The sequence below is a fragment of the Leuciscus leuciscus genome (genome assembly GCF_965113295.1).
Source record: "Leuciscus leuciscus genome assembly, chromosome: 3".
In the NCBI taxonomy this organism is placed as follows: Eukaryota; Metazoa; Chordata; class Actinopteri; order Cypriniformes; family Leuciscidae; genus Leuciscus; species Leuciscus leuciscus.
Window position 1 is genome coordinate 64,004,398 of NC_138727.1, and position 18,839 is coordinate 64,023,236.

Sequence of the window (18,839 nt, forward strand, 5' to 3'; positions counted from 1 at the left end):
CGGGGAAAAATGCAAGTATTGCAATGCAGTGCTTAGATATACTTCAAGTACAACCTCGTTGTTGTACCATCTCAACAGCCAACACCCGGGCATCATTATGCTGCGTTCACACCAAGCGCGAATATGCGTCTGGCGGGAGTGATTTCAATGTTAAGTCAATGGTAAGACGCGTTTACGTGCGTCTGGAGGTCTTGCGGCGTGAATGAGGCGTTTAGCAAATATATATATATTTTAGGGGTGACCCCGAATAGTCGAAGATTCAATGCTTCGATAGGAGGAGCCTGATTCGACTACCGATCTCATGGTCGAATCTTCGCAGAGGTGTTATGAAACGAGGATCATGCCACTTTGGCTATATGAGGGCGCTCAATGTCTGATTTCACATATAACTAGCTTTTATGTCAATACGTTAATATTCAGCCTATTATGATAATGCTGTATATAAAAATGTGCAAAGAAAGAAGCTTTTAATAAATATTTTTTTAACGTGCGTAAATAAATCCAAGCACCCGTGACAGATTTAAGTTTCACTTTCAATCCGTGAACGACAGAGGAGCGTCTTCGCGGCAAGGATTTAAATCTTTAACAATGTCTGGGATAAGAAAATCTAAAGTGTGGATGTACACCATCAGAAAGGATATTCTCCCACGCTGGATTTAGCATCAGGAAAACCATGATCGCACTTCTGCCGGCCAACGTTAACACGTTTCACGCATAGACTGGGTTTCACGTTAGAATGTATTTTATCCGCGCGCACAATTTGAAAAGACTCCAACGGACACAGAGTGAAAGACTGGATTTGTTCTCTCGATCAGGTACAAGTGATTTCAAAACTTTTCAGCCGGTTCTGATTTGATTTTTGGATGCTGTGAACATTTTTAGCTAAAAAGACTGCCTCTCCAGTTTAGCATTTATTGTTGTTTCTGCAGTTAAAAAGACGAAGTTGAAAATTCTGGCTACTATCGTTATTTTAATAATTTCTTTATTTTTTTTTTATTTATTAATCTGTCAGGGTTATCTAATCTAACTATTTGTGGCTTGTGTTTTGAATATATGTTCCTCTGCACTTTAGGCATTTTGCACACATTTGCTCATCTTGTGACTTGATTCTGATTTATTTCGTTTTGTATTTTTATTTATTAGAAAGGTATATTCTGTTCTAATTTAATTTAGTAAATGAATTGTTTATTTTTTCGGTGCATCGATGTTGTGCTGTAGGCTGGCCTGCTCGCACAGGTAATTTAGCCGATTTAATTTGATTTGCATGTGAAATGCAAATCCTGTCTGCAGTGTGGCCTTTCTGGAGTTATTTATGTTATTTCTTAGTTTTATTGATCCAGCATGTTTTTATACATTTTCTTCTATATTTTTGTGTGATTTTTCCTGTACATCGCGGCTTTGAAACGTTAAAGCCCCGTGTATATCTATATATATAACAATATTATAAGCCCCCTATATATATATATATATAGGCCTATATATAACATATGAGCAGAAATTGCTAAACAAAAGCTTTTTTGATGTGGCAGTATATTCTACAGTAAAAACTGTACTCAAATCTAGTCAACAAAATGTTGTCTTTCATATTTCGCCTGACTGTAACGTTGTTTTTATGAAATATTAGGGCATATAAGCATATAAATGTTCATTTGCAGTTTAATACGTTGCTTATACAAATAGCCTACATTTTATTTCAACATATTTCAGTCGATTTTTACTCATCTCAGTATAGCAATACAGTTTGCTAAAACATCATCATTCAATCACACACAGAAACGCTATTTAAATTTAAACAGTCTTTTTGCGAGCTGTGGTAGGCTACACAGCGTGCATCTCTGCCGTTCATTCATTCAGAAACGCGATTCACTTGAGAAGGAAAAAAAAACTTACTACAGTATTCTTCAGCTCAGTCGGATCCTTTCTCCTCGAAATACCCGCACTTCTGAGGTATATTTTCCATTATTATTATTACTCTCAGCGCTGCGAGACGGTGTAAACAAGTAATGATATTAATAAACTTGTGTTTTCTCGAGCTGATATGGGGGCGTTCACAGGTTTGCGTGGATTACCTCAGTCATTTGCGTTTGAATAACGCGCGCTCTCCGTGGGCGGGGTCACATTAAAAATAATTAGATGAGAACGACTGACATCTCGCTCTTTTCTTACAGATTACATGAACTGAGGTTATTTGTTTTTTATATAAATGACTTCATTTAAAAGAAGAGAATTCAAGCTTCATGTCTGTGTGTCTGTATGCCTGTTTGACTGAGTATTCGCTGAGTTATTGTTCATTTTCGGACGCGTTTCAGAATGGACTTCACTGACAGAGAGAAAGCAGAACTCGCTTCGTGTTTATTTTTCTTTACTTGGCAAAAAGCACAACACTTTGTTTTTATTGTGAGTATACACAAAAATAATACACATTTAACACAATCGATTGATATATGAAACTTGTTTGTAATATCAAAGTCAACAGATCAAAATTAATCTCTTTTGAACTGATAAAAAAAAAGCCTATCTCGCCGGCGCGATTGCCGACCTCAGGGGGTTAAAAAAGAAAATCAAATGTGTTTTTAATGGTAGTCTTATTTTATACAGAAATAAATTATAATTCAGATGAGAATAAAGTTAATTAAAATTTGAAGGAAACAAATGTATTGATTTGAAATATAGCAAATTAATTTTAAAATTTTAATTACCAAACATATCTCAAGGTCTTTTGAATAAAGGGTGGCAGTCTTTCATTATCAACTGTTGTTGTGGACTATATACTGGAGAAGTATTTGTTCTCCATTTGAGTGAGATGTTTTTATGTGGCTAATTGAGCAAGTGCTTCCATATATTTTATTATTAGTAGTATTAGTTCAAGAATAAAATAAAAATATCGGATTGATATCGGTATCGGCAAATAGCCAAAGCTGCGGCATCGGTATCGTATTGAAAGTGAAAAAGTGGTATCGGGACATCCCTAGTAGTTGTTATTGAGAATGAAAGAACCACCCCATAATGTCTTTTCATCAGTAAATCTAGAAAAGACTCATTCAGCTCATCTTGAAACTGTACATTGAGCTCTTTCTGCCAGTAGGAGGCAGTGTCACATTGAGTTGATGGATTGAACCAAACTCTGTAAATTAAGTTGTGTTGGACAGAATAGAACAATGATTGTATCTTAAACTTGAGAGATTGATTGATCTCTACCTATTAAAAAGCCTCAAAATAGTATCTATGAGTTCCTGGATTTCATAACGTTGATAAACATGTGTTAAGTGTTGAAAGTGGCTCAGTGATAATTGTAAGGCAATTGCATCCTTTTTTTCCATTGTTGGATGGTTTTCATTGGGATTGTAAACATTATTTAATCAAGAAAGAGACATGGTTTTCCTTTCACACAATGCTATTAATTTTCAATTTCTTGTGCTTTCCCAGAGCGTTTGTGCCACCATGTCAGGTAAGAAATAAGTGCTGATCAGTGTCTGATATAGCCTAGTTTTATTTATTTGGCATATTATTCTCGTGTAAACACAAATCTCAGCCACAGCTTCTTTTAGCAGTAATACTAAAAACATGGCAGTACCACATCTGGGCAAGAAAGGACCGTTATTTACCACAGTTCATGTTTAGAGAGCTGAACTGATTCTGACACAGAAATGCAATAATACACGATACGGAAACGTTAGGAAATAAAGTGGTTCCGTGAACATGACACATCAACTACAAAAATAAATTCATTACAACTTGAACCATAGAGAAAACATAAAAATGATTCACGTCCGTAGCTGCACCACAGGAATTCAAGCTTGTTTTTGATTGAGAAAAAGATGGAGAAAGTTTGCTGTAGACACGATATCTACTGACTAGCGTTTCTTCCTGAAACCTGTAGGAGTCGCTGTGATGCTCTTCAGTCCGCCGTTAAAACCACTGAAGAAGAGGAAGCCTGGCGCGCTCAGACTGAGGTGTGTTGTTTTTAACTGTTTGTGTGATTGTTGATTTTCTGTCTGTAGTGTTTTAATGAGCTTTAAATTAACTTCTTATTCGTATTTATCATAAAAAAATAAATGATTAAATAAATAAAAAAACTAATTAGCCATGATTTTACCCCAAAGTAAATAGTTTAGCCTGGGTAAATAATAATAAATAATAGTATAATTGAAGTTGTAAACACACATTTACTACAGCAGCTGTGTTTTAACTGTGATATTTGTAATAAAACGCTCTGTTACTAACGTAACCTCGGTTCTCTCTAGATGAGGGAACGAGTGTTGCGTAAGCTAGCTTACGCTACGGGAAAATCCCTTTTCTCGAGAATACTGAAGCCAAAAAATGATCCTTAATGTTTGCATTAGTTTAAAACGCATTGCTGCATAAGCAGACCTAGGCGAGACAGCTCGCGCGCCTATTGGTTGCTCTGCGGCAACTGCTTGAACCTATCGAGAGACCGCCCGTGACGAGGCACCGATGAGGGCGCGGGCGCCCGTGCACGTCACGTCCCGCCAGGGTGGGCGTGGCTTAAGGCTTTATAAGCCGGGTCCAGATAGGTTTATACTATTATGTGTTTACCCAATGTAAAACGCTGTGCGTGCTCGCAAGTCCACACATGTATTCCCGAGGGCATGTGCCCGAGGAAACACATAATAGTAGTAAAAACTACGCTGACCGGGGTGGGCCCAAGAACATAATTAACCATTCCAGAGAAGGGGGAATGGGAGCTTAGAACGGTATAACAGCCGGGATAGACATCCGAGGACTGAACCTTCAAGATTTAATAGCTATTTAGCCAGTCAGAAGACATCTGAGCCAAGGGACAGATGCGAGTGCAACATGACAGTCAGGGGGCTTCACAGCCCGATCTGTTGATGCAGTTGTCGTGCAGGCAGCACGTACATAATATGATTATTATCATATTATCTTCCTGGGCTGCCCACAAGCCGAACACCGGCCTGCCCTTGTAGAGGGCACCCCAACCTGAGTTGGAGGCGTCTGTCGAGATTACTTTTCATTTCGAGATCGTTCCCAGATCCACGCCTGACTGATAGCAGTCTGTCACCTTCCAGGGCTCCAGTGCCGTAACACAGTTCTGAGTCACCTTGAGGTGAACGCGGCGGAGGTCCACGCCCGAAGCGGGACCCGCGTTCTCAGCCAGTGCTGGAGAGGGCGCATGAAAAGCAAGCCCAGTCGAAGCACTGCCGAAGCCATAAGACCCAGCATCCTCTGAAAACATTTGAGGGGAAGGATGCTGCCGACTTTGAAAGACGCTACTGAGCGCTGAATTTGCAGCTCGCGCTGTGACGTCAGCCGGGCTGTCATTGCCACAGAGTCTAAGTCTGTCCCCAGAAAGGAAATTCTCTGGCTGGGAGACAGCGAGCTCTTGGTCCAGTTGATTTGGAGACCCAAATCCTGTAAATGGTCTAGCAATAATGCTTTGTGGGCTATCAGCTCTGCCTCTGACTGTGCTAAAATTAGCCAGTCGTCCAAATAGTTCAGTTTTCGTATCCCCTGATGCTTCAGGGGAGCGAGCGCTGCGTCCATGCACTTCGTGAATGTACGAGGTGCCAAAGACAGACCGAACGGCAGGATGGTGTACTGATAGATCTGACCCTCGAAGGCGAATCGTAAGAAAGGCCTGTGATGGGGTGCTATTTGGATCTGAAAATAGGTGTCTTTCAGATCCACAGAGATAAACTAGTCTCTCGGGCGAATTTGCGCGAGAATTTGTCTGGTCGTGAGCATTTTGAATGATCTCCGCAAGAGGGCTCTGTTCAGCCGTCTGAGATCTAGGATAGGTCTGAGACCGCCATCCTTCTTTGGAACGAGGAAATATCTGCTGTAGAGACCTGAGTCGCTCTGTTTCCAACATGACATCATGACTTTGCGTAAACATACACGCCACTTTCAAGTCAAGTGGCGTGTTATCTATACGCATTTAGAGCTATCCGCGTGTATGTCCACGCCGAAACGAACCGTCATCTTCCGCGTGTATGTGTACGCCGTTAAATGTCAGAGCGAAACTAAGCAAAATGTATATCTACATCTGGGGAGCGATATTTTTTTTCCCAGGATGGTAGGGGAAGACTCATAAATGGTATTAACCCCAGTGACAGGTAGGTTTAGGGACGGGGTTGGGGTAGGTCATATATTTATATCGTAACGTTAAGTCAACGGCGTTGATAAACACGCTGAAAAGCGATTATGCGTGTTGATAGCACGCCAAAAATGGAAATACGAATTGGCGTGTCATGCATACGCCATTTCATGAGATCAGTCTGCTGTTTCAGAGGAACGGTTTCTACAGCCCCTTTTCTCAGCAGTTCCGCAATCTCGGTTTCACCGTGCAGGGTTTTTCCTGGGTCAAAATTGGTCTTCGGTGGTGGCTGACCGACATGGTCATCCACACACAGCAAAGAGTACCCTAGTACCCACATGATCCGCAAGCCCAATATTGACAATAAATGTTAAATTTAAAATAAATACAAAGAAACAGTTTGTGATTTTTTTTTTCTTTTTTTTTTTTTTTTCTTATCCTATTTATTCATGAAAAAACAATCACTTTCAGGCTAGATAGTAAAAGAAAGCGATTATTGTTTTGAAAGATAAAATCCTTTTTTGATAGACCTGATAATTATATTAGTATAATCATATAAATTAAAAAGTAGCACTAAAAACGTAGCGTTGAGATGTGTAATAGTGTAATTTTTTACCATATAAAATTAGCAGCTAGCTAGCAACAGCTTGATTTGTGCTTTGATCTAGTTTCATCTCACTCCAGTCTAACTTGATTATTAAGGCTAAATTTTACTAAACACTCTTGCTAAATGAGGTAAGCACACTTACTTTCTCATTTCAGATGTGTATGTTTTAAGTAATGATTTGTTATACACCGATTCAGACACTGACGGGCAGACCAATTGCTTTAACCATTCATTATAATGAATCGGCTCAAAGGAGTCATTAGGTCGCGAATCGGACTTTAGCGGACGTGTTGTGTGAGAATCCTGGCTGTTAAAACATCACGAAAGATTTGTCAACACACACAAAAAAAACACTTCAAACTGGATAGATAGATTTTTTTTTTTTTTTTTTCGTTTATTTAAAGTTATGTCAGCTGCATGTGCGGAATGCTTGTCACAAGTTGTAAGATAAGGCAACTTTTTTTTGACTGCAATTCACACCCAGCGCTAATTCAGCAAAAATATTCTCCGAATGCACCACGTGAAACATGGATTCGGTCTTCCGACCATTAGGATCAGTTGATTTTGATGCGAGGGAGAGAGCAAAGACAGAACTGAAGACAGAGAGTGCCCGCACGGGGGTGAGGCGCTATGATCGTTCTCTCCGTCACTCCGTCAGTAGCCTGCTTCACTCACAAAACCCAATAACAGATCAAGTAAGGCTTTGGCAGGACAAAAAATCATTTTGGCGGCCGCCAAAAAAATTTCAATGTAGGAAAAACCCTGCCGTGGTCATGACCCTGGCTCGAAAGCGCGGGGGTCTGCTGGCAAACTGCAGTGAAATAGCCTCGTTTTACAGTGTTCAGGACCCAATCTGACACGCCCGGAATGTTTTCCCATGCTTTCATGTGTAAAGCTAAAGGGAGAATGGTGCACGAGCTTTGGTCGCTGTGTGTGTGTGGCACATAGCATACAGCGCTTGCTGGTGGGCGCGCGCTCACGGAGGCGAGCAAGCTCATAGAGGCGTGCGCGCTCCGCGCACACATAACACAACTTGTTTAATAAAGGGCTTTCTGCACACAGAACGCGTTTTGTGTTTATTGACGGGGGCTCTGAGTGAGTGTATGTCACAGAGTGACCCGTGTTCATGTGTAGTGGTGAGCACTGTACAGCGGGCACCTTTTCTACATTCATAACACACGCGGCGTGAGTCTGTTTTATTAGTGTGGGCCGTGAATGAGTGTGTAACACTGGACGGGCCGTGCTTATGTGTAGGAGTGAGCACTGGGGAGTGGGCACAGAACCTACATTTATAACACCATCGGCGTGAGCCAGACAAACAGACAGAATACTCTTTTTGAGATTTATTTGGGCGGCCGTAAAAATGGCCTTTGAGTACAGGCGAGCGTGTTGTGTAACTGGCTCGTTGGCTGTGAAATACACATCTCCAGTCGCCTCTGCTGAGGGAACTGTGAGAGCGGGGCACGCTGCTTTTGTTGGCGGTCCGGCCGCGGCGGGACTCGACCATCTCCGTCTTCCTAATGTGGTCAGGAAGACTTTGAGGGCTCAGGTTTCAGCACTATCTTGGGCCTGGGTCCCCGTGGGGGAGGCGGCCTGTGACGGCTTGAAGAGCGCGAGCGCTGCTGAGAATCTCTGGGCTGACAGCGCTGTGAAGCTGGCGGCGGGGGCGGCGGGGGCGGCTGTGGCGCTGATTTCCGGTCGGGCGGCTGCTTAGAGCGACCCATCGCGGACTTAGAGCGCTTCGGGAGAAAGTGCCGCATGGCTTGCGAGTTTTCTGTACCTCAGAGTACCGCTCTGCAAAACCCTTAACAGCCGGGCCGAAGAGACCTGATGGCGACACAGGCGCGTCAAGGAAAGTGGCTCTGTCGGACTCTTTCATGTCGGACAAGGTTAACCACAAGTGTCTCTCGGTGACGGTGAGAGACGCCATGTTCCTCCCGATGGCCTGGGCAGCGGACTTGGTGGCTCGTAGCGCTAAGTCCGTCGCGCTCCTAAGGTCCGTGAAATTCTCAGGATTCGGGCCCGCCTCGTCCATAGTGCGGAGAAGGTTGGCTTGGAAAACCTGGAGCACGGCCATAGAATGAAGCGCTGAAGCGACTTGACCGGCTGCGGTGTAAGCGCGACCGATCAGAGCCGAAGTTGTCCTGCAGGCTTTAGAGGGCAGCGAGGGCTTGGATTGCCATCTGACGGAAGGCGGGCAGAGGTGTGGGGCTACCGGTTCCTCGACTGTAGGAATGCTGAGGTAGCCCTTGTCTTTCGCGCCATCAACAAGAGAGAGCATCGAAGAGAGAGTAGGCCGCAGCCTGGCAGAAAATGGTGCCCTCCAGCTTTTAGTCAGCTCCTCGTGTAATTCCGGCAGGAAAGGAGCGGGCCTCGTGTGAGGCGTCGAGCGGCGACCGGGCAGGAAAAAGCCGTCCAGCCTGCTGGGCGCGGGCTCCTCGGGCGGCGACCAGTCGAGGCCAAGGTCCTCCACGGCCTTGGTGAGCAGGCGGAGAAGCTCCACATCGACGCTGGTCCGCACACCGCTCGACTCCTGAAGGGAAGGGGTGGGGTCCAGAATGGAGCCCGACCAGCCCTCACACTCCGAAGCTAGAAGAAAGCAGCTGTCCTCTTCTGCGTCGTCCCCTTCAGACTCGATATGCACGGCGGGGGTGGAAGGGCGCTGGCCGGCCGTGATAGAGGTAGGGGATCCAGAGAGCGATGCACACGGGAAGATATCCGACATGCAAGCGTTCTCAGCGGCGGCCTCCGGCGTCCTCTGTGAACGGCGCGGCCCAGCAGAGAGAAGCGGAGGGGCAGGTATCACATCGAAAGATGCTAGATGAGCCCGCAGGGTTGACATAGACATCTCCTCGCACTCCGGGCAGCCGCCCTGGGAGAGTGCGTGGTCTGCGTGACTTCGTCCCTGGCAGGAAACGCACAGGATGTGGCGGTCCCCGTCGCTGAGGGAGGCTTGGCAAGAGCCGTACTTAGCAATATCATCCAACTGCAGCCACAAATGGGTGTTCTCGTGCTGGTGGGGGTTCCCGTTTTCGCAGACTGAAACGCCCCGTGACTGTCAACATCCGGCCTCATCTTCTTCGCCTCTTCTGCTGAACTGCTAACTGTCAACATCCGGGTTAATATAACAACATTCGCTAGTTAGTTTTTCTCAAACAGAAGTTTCAAAATAAGATCAGTAGTCTGTAACGTTACGGTTAGCATAAAACTAACGTTAGCAAGCTAAGCCATCTACAGAACGTTAACGTTAGTCCAATTACATCTTAATAAAATTACATTTACGTGTAGGACAAGTTACCTCAGTCCTATCTTTAAGCATAGGAAGACGTCAGCTAGCATCGAACTAGATGACTAAGCCAGCTTTCGAGCGGCTTGATTAGGTTTAATTTACTGATATTACAACACAATCATTTTAGGGAGGCTCCATGGTAGCTAAATATAATGAGAATGTTGTGGTTGTGCAGTAACGTTACGTTCATTATATTCTACGAGTTGAGGACACAGCTCTCTCTATGGCCCTGCCCTAGATATAAGTTAGTTGCTTCAAATAAAGGAACCCTTTGAGATCCAGTCCGAAACCAATACAGTCGTCTTAAAATGTCTGAATTGGATAATAAATAGATTAAATTAACACTTGGGACTGCTGTTGCAGTCCAGTTACCAGATGCACTTAATGAAGGCTCAAACAGTAGGATATTTGACTCCAAGGATTCACTTACTCTTCCCACAGGCACTTTTGATGTTTTCAATAAAGACACAAAATACAGTAATTTCTCTTGAACAATTTACTTTTGAACATTGTAGTACATACAGTATAAAACAAACAGATTTATTGGCATGCAAAAATGAAAGGGATGACAAAATAAAACATGTCACAAATAAAAGAGTTGACGTTGTTCTAACCACACAGACTCAGAGAACAACACTATGGTAGGCAGACATCTTCAATCAGATACCTGCCATAAGCCATGTGCCTCAGCCCCAGGCGTGCGCTCGGCCAATTCCTTCTTTTGGAAAAGCCTTTGAGGCGTAGTGCAAGGCCACTGCCACGGCCTGCAGTCTTATAAATTTGTCTAACAGTTATATGCATCAGACTGTCTTTTTTAAGTTTGAGGTCCCTTGCCAAACTATCATTAATATAAACAGAGGGGTGGAATGGCTTTGCGAGTTCCTGGAAAGTTTTCGAAACTCTGTTGAACACGCCAAGCATAGCCATGTCCATACTCAGTGTCTCTTCAATAATACACTGAAGGACTACAGGTGGTAAGAATGGACTGTCCTCTGTTGTAATGGGTGTGCCTGATGGACAGCTTCGAGATTGGAAGGTGTGGCTGAGATGGGGAGATGGAGAAGGTGAGATGGGTGTGTCAGCTAGTCCTGCAGGGCTAGAGAAAGAAAAGAGAGATCAGTATATTGGCTACCAATATAAGTAAATAGCAATATATGAACACAGTATATAATACCTTTCACTGCTTGGAGATTGTAAGGTGTGGCTGAGATGGGGAGAGGGTGAGATGGGTGTGCCAGCTAGTCCTGCAGGGCTAGAGCGAGAGAGAGAGAGATATCAGTATATTGGCTTCCATCTTCATGAACACCAAATATAATTAAATAGCAAAATATGGACGCAGCATGTAACACCTTTCTAACGTAAAGGTCTCCAGCAGCTGCCCACACCACCACCTCCTGATAGAGGGCATGTCCACCTGAAAATAAAGTTATGCTTTAAATGTCTTCATAGCCTGATACAAATCCATGTTACAGTACCGTTTACTCATTGATGGGAACTATGGCAGTGTAAATTTTTACAGATGTTGCCATCTCCTTCAGCAAGTACAGTACCTGCAGACAAGGTTAAGTGTAAGGTCTATTGGTGCATGTTAACTGTAGCCTCCAGATAGGACAAAATGATTAAAAGCCTTATATTTCACACTACAAATCTGATTGAGATTTGAACGAACTCACCTCACTGAAATCATATGGCTTTTGGAGGGTAGAATACATTGCATACTGAAATAAACATACAAACGTGTTAGTTGTTCTGCAAACTAGTAATTTAGTAACTAGTAAATTATTGCATCTCACCATCAGCATAAACACACCACAGCTGTTGCTCTGATGCTGGGGAGATGCGCCCTGTGGTGGTAAAAGGGGTGTGTGATTTATTATCAATGATTCTTATTATATGATGCCTACTGATATCCACACTCATTTTGTAGCCTTAAATCATACAAAAAGTGCAACACAATGTGCTTTGAACTTGCATTTAGCAGCAACTAGGGTCCATCAGCGTCACTTTATCAAATCATAATAAATAAATAAAAATCAAGAGACCTGCCTATGTGCGGTACTCCACTAAATGCAATGAATCGTGCTACAGCCACACGTTTTACCTCATCAGCCAAGTAAAATGACTTCCATGGTCCATTGGACACCGCATGTGCCAGGTTACTGAAAAGGTTTGAAAGACGTGTTAATTGCAATTCATGCCTTTCAAATTTAACATTGAACCCCTTTAGGAATTGCTGAATCTCTACCATGACTACACATACCCACCTTGAGCCCTAAGAGCATGGTTTAAAAATGGGGTTGAACTACACCTTCCCATGCTAAAAAGTGACCTGGGAGTAGCAGCAATTCCTAGTAGGGACTTAGAACGTATGGAACATATGAACCAAAACCATAAATGGAGAACTAAACAAAAAGGAAGTATAGTCCAAAACAGAACTACCATACTTCCAAAAAAACATAAAACATGATCATATCTAAGTTTTTGGGTTCTCAAAGCAGTATTTGGGTGGTCTAAATAAAAAACAATTAAAGTCAAGATGCAGATGAGGTTTCTAGTGAACCAATGAATAACTACTTTGGGGTGTAAACATGGAAATTGCTTTGAATAGAAAAATGTAGTTACTGCTGCAAGACCCAGAGTTAGATATGAACATAGGGAACCAGTATTCAGCTTTCTATGAAAAACCTGAAGATTTCTAGGTAGCGGCCATCTCCAAAGCCACTAGGGTGTCTTGAATCAAAATACTGCATAATCCTCTGTCTTGGTTTGAGAACCTGTTAAGAGTTTTATTTCATGGAATGGCAAGATAAGGGTTGGTTAAAGACCCAAATCTTACTTCAAACAAAATTACAGTTATAGTAAATAGTGCATATATGTATGTACCGTATATGTATATGTGTGTATATATATATATATATATATATATATATATATATATATATATATATATATAAATTAAATGAATATAATTTTATACAAAGTGCTTTACAAGTGATTGCTCTCATTCATCCATTCTTTGAGGCTGAAACAAAATATCATTCAAATTTATGTTCAGCATGGCCAAAAACGTTAATTTCATTGGGAGGTGGGAGTGTATGGTAAGAGTCTTCAACACACAATCCAAAATAGGGGGCATAGAGAAGTTGGAATTGATCCAGAAAAGGTCGGGTTAGATTCTTAGACCTGAAATCGTTATGCATATCAAAAATGTTATGTACTAGGGCTGAACGATATTCGATTTTAACATCGCGATGTGCGAGTGAGCGATAGTCACATCGCCGGAACATGCGATGTGAAGGGTAGTAGCACAGTAGCACCAGCGGGAGATATTACGCGCTTCATGAGGCACGCGCGCGGTCTCTTCATAGACAATAAATAAACGCCCGGGTCTCTTGCTCGCTCTCCCTCTCTGCCGTGCACGCGCTGCGCGGTTTGGAGCACAGTCTCTGTCTCGCGGGCACGCTCGCTCTAGATTCCGGAAATTTTAACTAATTCGCGGGCATCAGTGAGCCGCTATCAATATGCGGGAGACTCCCGGAACTTGGGATGTCTGTATCTATAATAATATCGGCATTAGAATTATTGATTTTTCATTAGGCTATTTTTTTGGTGCTCCCTCAGCTCTTGATGCGCATGGTGGGAGCGGCGACGCTGACAGAGGTTTAAAAAGCTGCTGTTTAAATGTGTTCGGCTTTTCTGTTTACAGAAACATGTTCTCTAATCTGTTTAGAAGATTTAATACAAAATATATTAAAGTTTTATATCATTTTGTTTATTTCATATGATTACGAAGACCAACACCAACACTGTTTTACTTCGGCACTTTGGCTAAGAAAAGTTGACTTAAAAGATTGTGAACCAAAATTTATAAAAAATATATTTATTTTAAGTTATATTGTTGTAAACCAATCAGGGGGTTGGTGTAAAGCTGCTGTTTTATTTAAAAATGTGTTCTGCTTTAGTGTTTACAGAAATGTTCTAATTTTGGAATAAAAAATTAAGTGACCTTTTTGTCACTTGTAATGAAGCTTGCTTATTAGTGAAATTATTAATATCATGGAATGGTAATTATTGTCTTTAGCCTGGAGTTATGGCTCTCAATATCGCAATATATATCGTTGGGGAAAAAATATTGCAATGTAATTTTTTTCCAATATCGTGCAGCCCTATTATGTACTGCATGAAATGTACCAACAAAGCATGAATGATGATTCAATAATAACAGCACAGTATTTCAGATAAAAAAGCCACTTCAAAGTGGGTTTACTCACACACAATGTCCAGTGCCCAGGCTGCCAGGCAGGGAGAAGCACCACGTCTTTGGATGCAAAGTCACACTGAGGAAAATAAAAAGAGTTCAAAGAGGAACTTGACCATGAGGTTAAAGCTGAGGTACAAGTTCTGTTACATTACTACTCACAATCATTTTAGCAATGGGAGAAGCCTCATATGGAGGAAGCCAGGTGACCACCACATAGGCATCCACAGTCGCGGTTGCAATGCCCTTTATTTAAAAACAGACGCATAACACACTTTGTGTAGGCAACAAAAGTATACAGTCAGGAAACTTGAATGCACAGATTATGTTAAATGTAACTTACATGTGCAATTGCAGTCTTGACGATAATGTTGAAACAACAATTTGCAATCTAAAAAAAAACAATGATTAATTAGTAAGACAATTAATAAATCTCACACCATAGGAAATACAGTTAAACACTTGGATCAGATTTACCGTTGCTTCAACATCTCGTTCTAGGCCCAGAGTCCAAAAGTCAGACCTTGTGAGGATCGAGTTGTTGGCTTGAACAATTTCCTCCTTAGGGTCACCCTTACTATCCAGTACATAGTCCAGCTATCGGGAAATATACAGAACATTATGAATGCATGTAGGGCTGGGCGATAAAACGATAACGATAATTATCGCGATATAATTTTTCTCGATAAAACGATATCAAGAGTTCGATAAATGTTCGATAATGTTTTTGCGCCAAAAGCGGAACGAATCTCATTTGAACCGCGCGCGCCACACGGACCGTTTATCCGCTCGGCTCAAAGTCCAAACGGCAGCGCAGCGCGAGTTCACTAGAGCAGACGCGTTTACTCTGATCGGTCTCAGTCACGATCCAGTGAGAAGCGCTTGAATTCAGCGAAGAACACAAATGTCTCAGTGATTTAAACCAGTTTAAAGGCAGATGAAACAGCGCTAACAAACAGGAGAAACACTGTGCGCAACGATAGTCAGAAGCTTCTCCGTCTGCACATTCCCATCATTTACCACGGATTTAACGTTACTGTAACGTTAGCCTAGTAATATTAACTCCACCATGAAATGTGCGTGGGATATATATATATATATATATATATATATATAACTTATCACTGCATTCAATATATAATAATATATATATAATTCAATATATAATAGAATCACATATATATATATATATATATATATATATATATATATATATATATATATATAAAAGTTATTGAATTGTATAATATTATTAATGTAGACAATGTATTAAAGGACTAATGGAATATAATTACAGTTTTTAATAATGTATTTAGGCTACTGGGTTTCATAAATGCCATAGAAACCATAAACTTACATTTTATCTGTGGTTATCATGATCTAAATGCATGACGCTGGATGACCAATGGTTAATTTAAATAAAACTAAAGAATATTACATTTTACCAAATAAAAATAATGTTGTTACTTTTTTTTAACAGATGTTACTGTTTTTGTTAATGAACATAAATTGTATATAGCCTAGTTAAATCTGCATCCTAACTCAAGCTAATACTACTGAAATAAAGATATTTATTTTGTTAAGGAAAAATGACAAATGTTTGAATGTTCTACCTCGGATTTGTGTTTGTCATATGTTCTGACAATAAAGAGTAGTTTAAAAACCCAACGCTCTGGTTTCTACAGCTTTCACTTAGGAGTAAAAATCTGTCTTTAAACTTGAAATAAATAAAGATTTGACATTTATCGATAATTATCGATATCGACTGATATAAAAAAAAATATTGTGATATTTTTTTTGGCCATATCGCCCAGCCCTAAATGCATGTATATTTAAAATGTCTAATTCACAAAAACTAATCTCAAACTTACTAATTCACAGAGTCTTGCGTTTGGTTCTTGTTTCCAATCAGCAACTGTAAAGTTGGGATTAGTACGGTCAACAGCTGAGGAGAGCGACTGTAACCTTGAACCTAATTCAAAATAAAAAGATGAGACAAAAATGAGAGGAAATGTGTTATTGAATAAATATACACAATCACTAATACAATGCATAAAATATAGAAGATTTCCTTACGTTTAGAGGGTGGTGAAAGATCTGGGTCTGAGCTGAACCCCGTTTCTGCTGGCTGAGAGGAGGCGGCAACAACTGGGTCTGGGCTAAGTCCTGTTGGCTGAGAGGCACAGAATTCTGCCTGACCATGCTCATTGAGACACAGCTGAATTTCAGGAGTCACAAGCTTCTTTAATTCCTCCTTGATCTTCTTGTTCTTCCGCTGATTGTAATTGTGAATAACATTACGCATCATGAAAACATGAGCAGATGGCGAGAGCATGTTCATGTAATAATTGTTTTTTTTCATGGTTGAGAAGAGTTGTTCTGCAACCTGGCTGTTAATTCTCCCTGCCAGTTCAGGCACCATCTTTATCCTCCGGAGGATATCTTTCGGGTCTTTAGTGTTTCCCTCATGGAATCTGTCGTAGAGACAATAGTGGTCTGCTGACCCAGTCAATGGATGGCCACCCGGGTCCGGCACAGTTTTCTTAGTGTTAAGCCATGGTAAATTGACCATACCACCATTGGATGCGTACTGCAAGTTTTCGTGGCTGGGGTCCAACAGCCTACCCTCATGAGGGCTGAAAGGCATCGTCTCGGGCTCTCTAAGGTTAGCATGCACTGCCAGACCTCTTGCAAAATCATATATGCATATGTTGGGCGTGTGTTTCCAAGATAACAATAAATCAGTGAAGTCCCTTGGACTTTCTGCCCTAATGTTAAATTTCAGCGAGACAACCTGCCCACAGGGGCACATAACAACAGCCCAGCCACCTGAGGAGAACAAGTGTTCAAGGAAGTCAAACTAAATTACCAGCAGTAGCCCAATGAGAAATGGGACATTTTTTTTACTTACCAGATGCTCCCCAAACCTTTTGAAAAATTTTATCAAATTTGCTTCGGGTTTTCATTTCTTCTCTCAGCCTTAGAACTAATTCCATTTTGGAACCTTGGGAATCAATTCCGCACTCCCTGCAGAGCTTTCGGATGGCATGGACCTGTAATAGATTACCAAAATAAAGGTGTACACTGTAAACACATTTATACTAGCTATATTGATTATATAGAATAAACAACAACAAAAAAAACACATAGACCTGTTTACCTTCAAATTGGATACTTCATCCAATAGCCTGTCCTCTGTTACGTCAGTCTCTGTCTGTTCTTTTGGGTGCCTTGTTGTGTGGACCTTTTCATGCTCTGTATTGAGCACCTTGTTGGATTTGCGGGTGTAAGGTCCAATCCACGGGGCCCAGTGGTGGTACGTAGGTTTAACGGCAAAAGGATTTTGTTTATCACCTGAAAGAAAAATAGTCTGCATTGATGGCTCGAAATTAACTTTGTAATTCTTAAAGTGGAGTGAGAAAGACAGGGGGGAAAAAAGGTAACAAAGGAATTATATATCTCTGGGAAACATTATATTTAAAAAGTCACTTACTTGGAACAAAACCACGTGCAATCCTCTCTAAACATAGAGAGTCCCAGAACTCATCAATATCCACCTCCCCATCAAATCCATCTGGTGGATCCTCTAGTTCACTGACTAAAATAAAAAGAAATATCAATATACTGTAGTTAGACCACCTGGAGGGGTGGAGGGGTTCACCATACAAATAAAAACCTGTATTGTACCTGCCAAGCTGAAGACACAGCTCTTGTGGAGATCCATGACCACCACAGGAGGGTGATGTCCACAGCGGACACAGGAGAAGTTATAATCATGGTCTGTCAATGCTTCAAAATGTAGGTATCCATGTATTAGGCTATTTTTGTTTGGGTACTGCTGTCCCGACGTCAGCTCCCATGTCTCGATGGCTCGACCCAGAGCTGTGTGAGTCTGGAATAAAACATCAATAATAAATTAGAAAATGTAATTCCATAAAAGTGTGCTACTGGGAAAGTTCCAATTATGTATTTAATGGCCTAATGTCATGACTGTCAGCTAAGAAGCCTCATCCTGCACCTTAGTTCTAATTACTTAATTAATGGCCTACTTTGCATAAAGATATGGAATATGAGATTTACGCATTTAACATGCAGTATGGTCACATCATATTCATAAATCACAAAAATCACACGTATTGAATTTTTGAACATTTGACCTGGAGGCAGTTCCGAAGATACAGGCAAAAATGGAGGGTTAGAATGACTTTGTCATTAAAGTTATGTAAGCCATCCTCCCATTCCTGGTATCGCACCATCATTCCACATCTACTGCATTTTTTCCCATAAGTTGTCACACCTGAAATGAGATCATTGGAGCATTTAGTGGTATATACAACTTGGAAAAGGAAGAATAACTGTCAATTTTAGTTTAACCCTGTAACACCCCTTGTTGTAAAATTACAATGTTACATTTAACCATCCTTAAAAACAATCTGTTATATATTTTTATTTTTTCACCACATTTACATAGTCATTGGGTCCTATTGTTTGTCCTCACAATGCTATTGGATAGAAGAAGTGTTTATAGGTCCGGTGATCTGGCTATGAACTCACTCTACCTGCAAACTTCCCGCTGAGCTCATCTCCTTTTTTTGCATGACTGGAT

General features: G+C 41.4%; 3 protein-coding genes across 10 annotated transcripts in view; 1 reads left to right on the top strand and 2 right to left on the bottom strand.

Moving 5' to 3' along the window:
* The window catches only part of LOC309495437 (uncharacterized protein), a 51,266-nt gene that overhangs the window by 13,294 nt on the left and 19,133 nt on the right, over positions 1-18,839 (top strand). For all 7 annotated transcript variants that reach the window (XR_014204662.1, XR_014204663.1, XR_014204664.1 and 4 more), the window contains exon 2: positions 3,881-3,953. Coding sequence is in view for 1 of the 7 variants with exons in the window: in XM_082165227.1 (XP_082021353.1) it covers positions 3,881-3,953 (73 nt within the window). In the remaining 6 variants the exon portion in view is untranslated. The remainder of the gene's footprint in view (positions 1-3,880; positions 3,954-18,839) is intronic.
* On the bottom strand, positions 10,808-16,935 carry LOC309495442 (uncharacterized protein). 2 transcript variants are annotated; one of them, XM_082165239.1, is made up of 12 exons: positions 16,310-16,935; positions 16,105-16,205; positions 14,711-14,830; positions 14,577-14,624; positions 14,396-14,479; positions 14,247-14,312; positions 12,077-12,134; positions 11,769-11,819; positions 11,649-11,693; positions 11,325-11,389; positions 11,150-11,227; positions 10,808-11,071 (listed from the first exon to the last, which is right to left on the bottom strand). In XM_082165239.1, the coding sequence occupies exons 1-7, from the start codon at positions 16,878-16,880 to the stop codon at positions 12,132-12,134; spliced, it is 993 nt and encodes a 330-aa protein (XP_082021365.1). In that variant the 5' UTR covers positions 16,881-16,935; the 3' UTR covers positions 10,808-11,071; positions 11,150-11,227; positions 11,325-11,389; positions 11,649-11,693; positions 11,769-11,819; positions 12,077-12,131. The 2 variants fall into 2 exon arrangements, with proteins under 2 accessions (XP_082021365.1, XP_082021364.1); XM_082165238.1 differs by lacking the exons at positions 10,808-11,071; positions 11,150-11,227; positions 11,325-11,389; ... (1 more) ...; positions 11,769-11,819; positions 12,077-12,134 and having other exon boundaries at positions 12,639-14,312.
* Positions 16,900-18,595, bottom strand: LOC309494760 (HMG domain-containing protein 3-like; the record flags this gene model as incomplete). Its single annotated transcript, XM_082164170.1, has 7 exons — positions 18,391-18,595; positions 17,921-18,125; positions 17,727-17,831; positions 17,394-17,587; positions 17,145-17,286; positions 16,951-17,062; positions 16,900-16,909 (listed from the first exon to the last, which is right to left on the bottom strand). Exons 1-7 carry the CDS (start codon positions 18,490-18,492, stop codon positions 16,900-16,902), a joined length of 870 nt encoding a protein of 289 aa, XP_082020296.1. The 5' UTR covers positions 18,493-18,595.

Bases quoted from the DNA above. Each gene is read 5' to 3' on its own strand.
- LOC309495442 (XM_082165238.1), bottom strand. From the start codon at position 16,880: ATGCCTTTCAGCCCTCATGAGGGTAGGCTGTTGGACCCCAGCCACGAA. The intron at 16,206-16,309 runs GTAAGGAAATCT...ATTTTGAATTAG, and splicing joins TCTTTCACCACCCTCTAAAC to GTTCAAGGTTACAGTCGCTC. The intron at 14,625-14,710 runs GTAAATCTGATC...GTTTTTTTTTAG, and splicing joins AACGAGATGTTGAAGCAACG to ATTGCAAATTGTTGTTTCAA.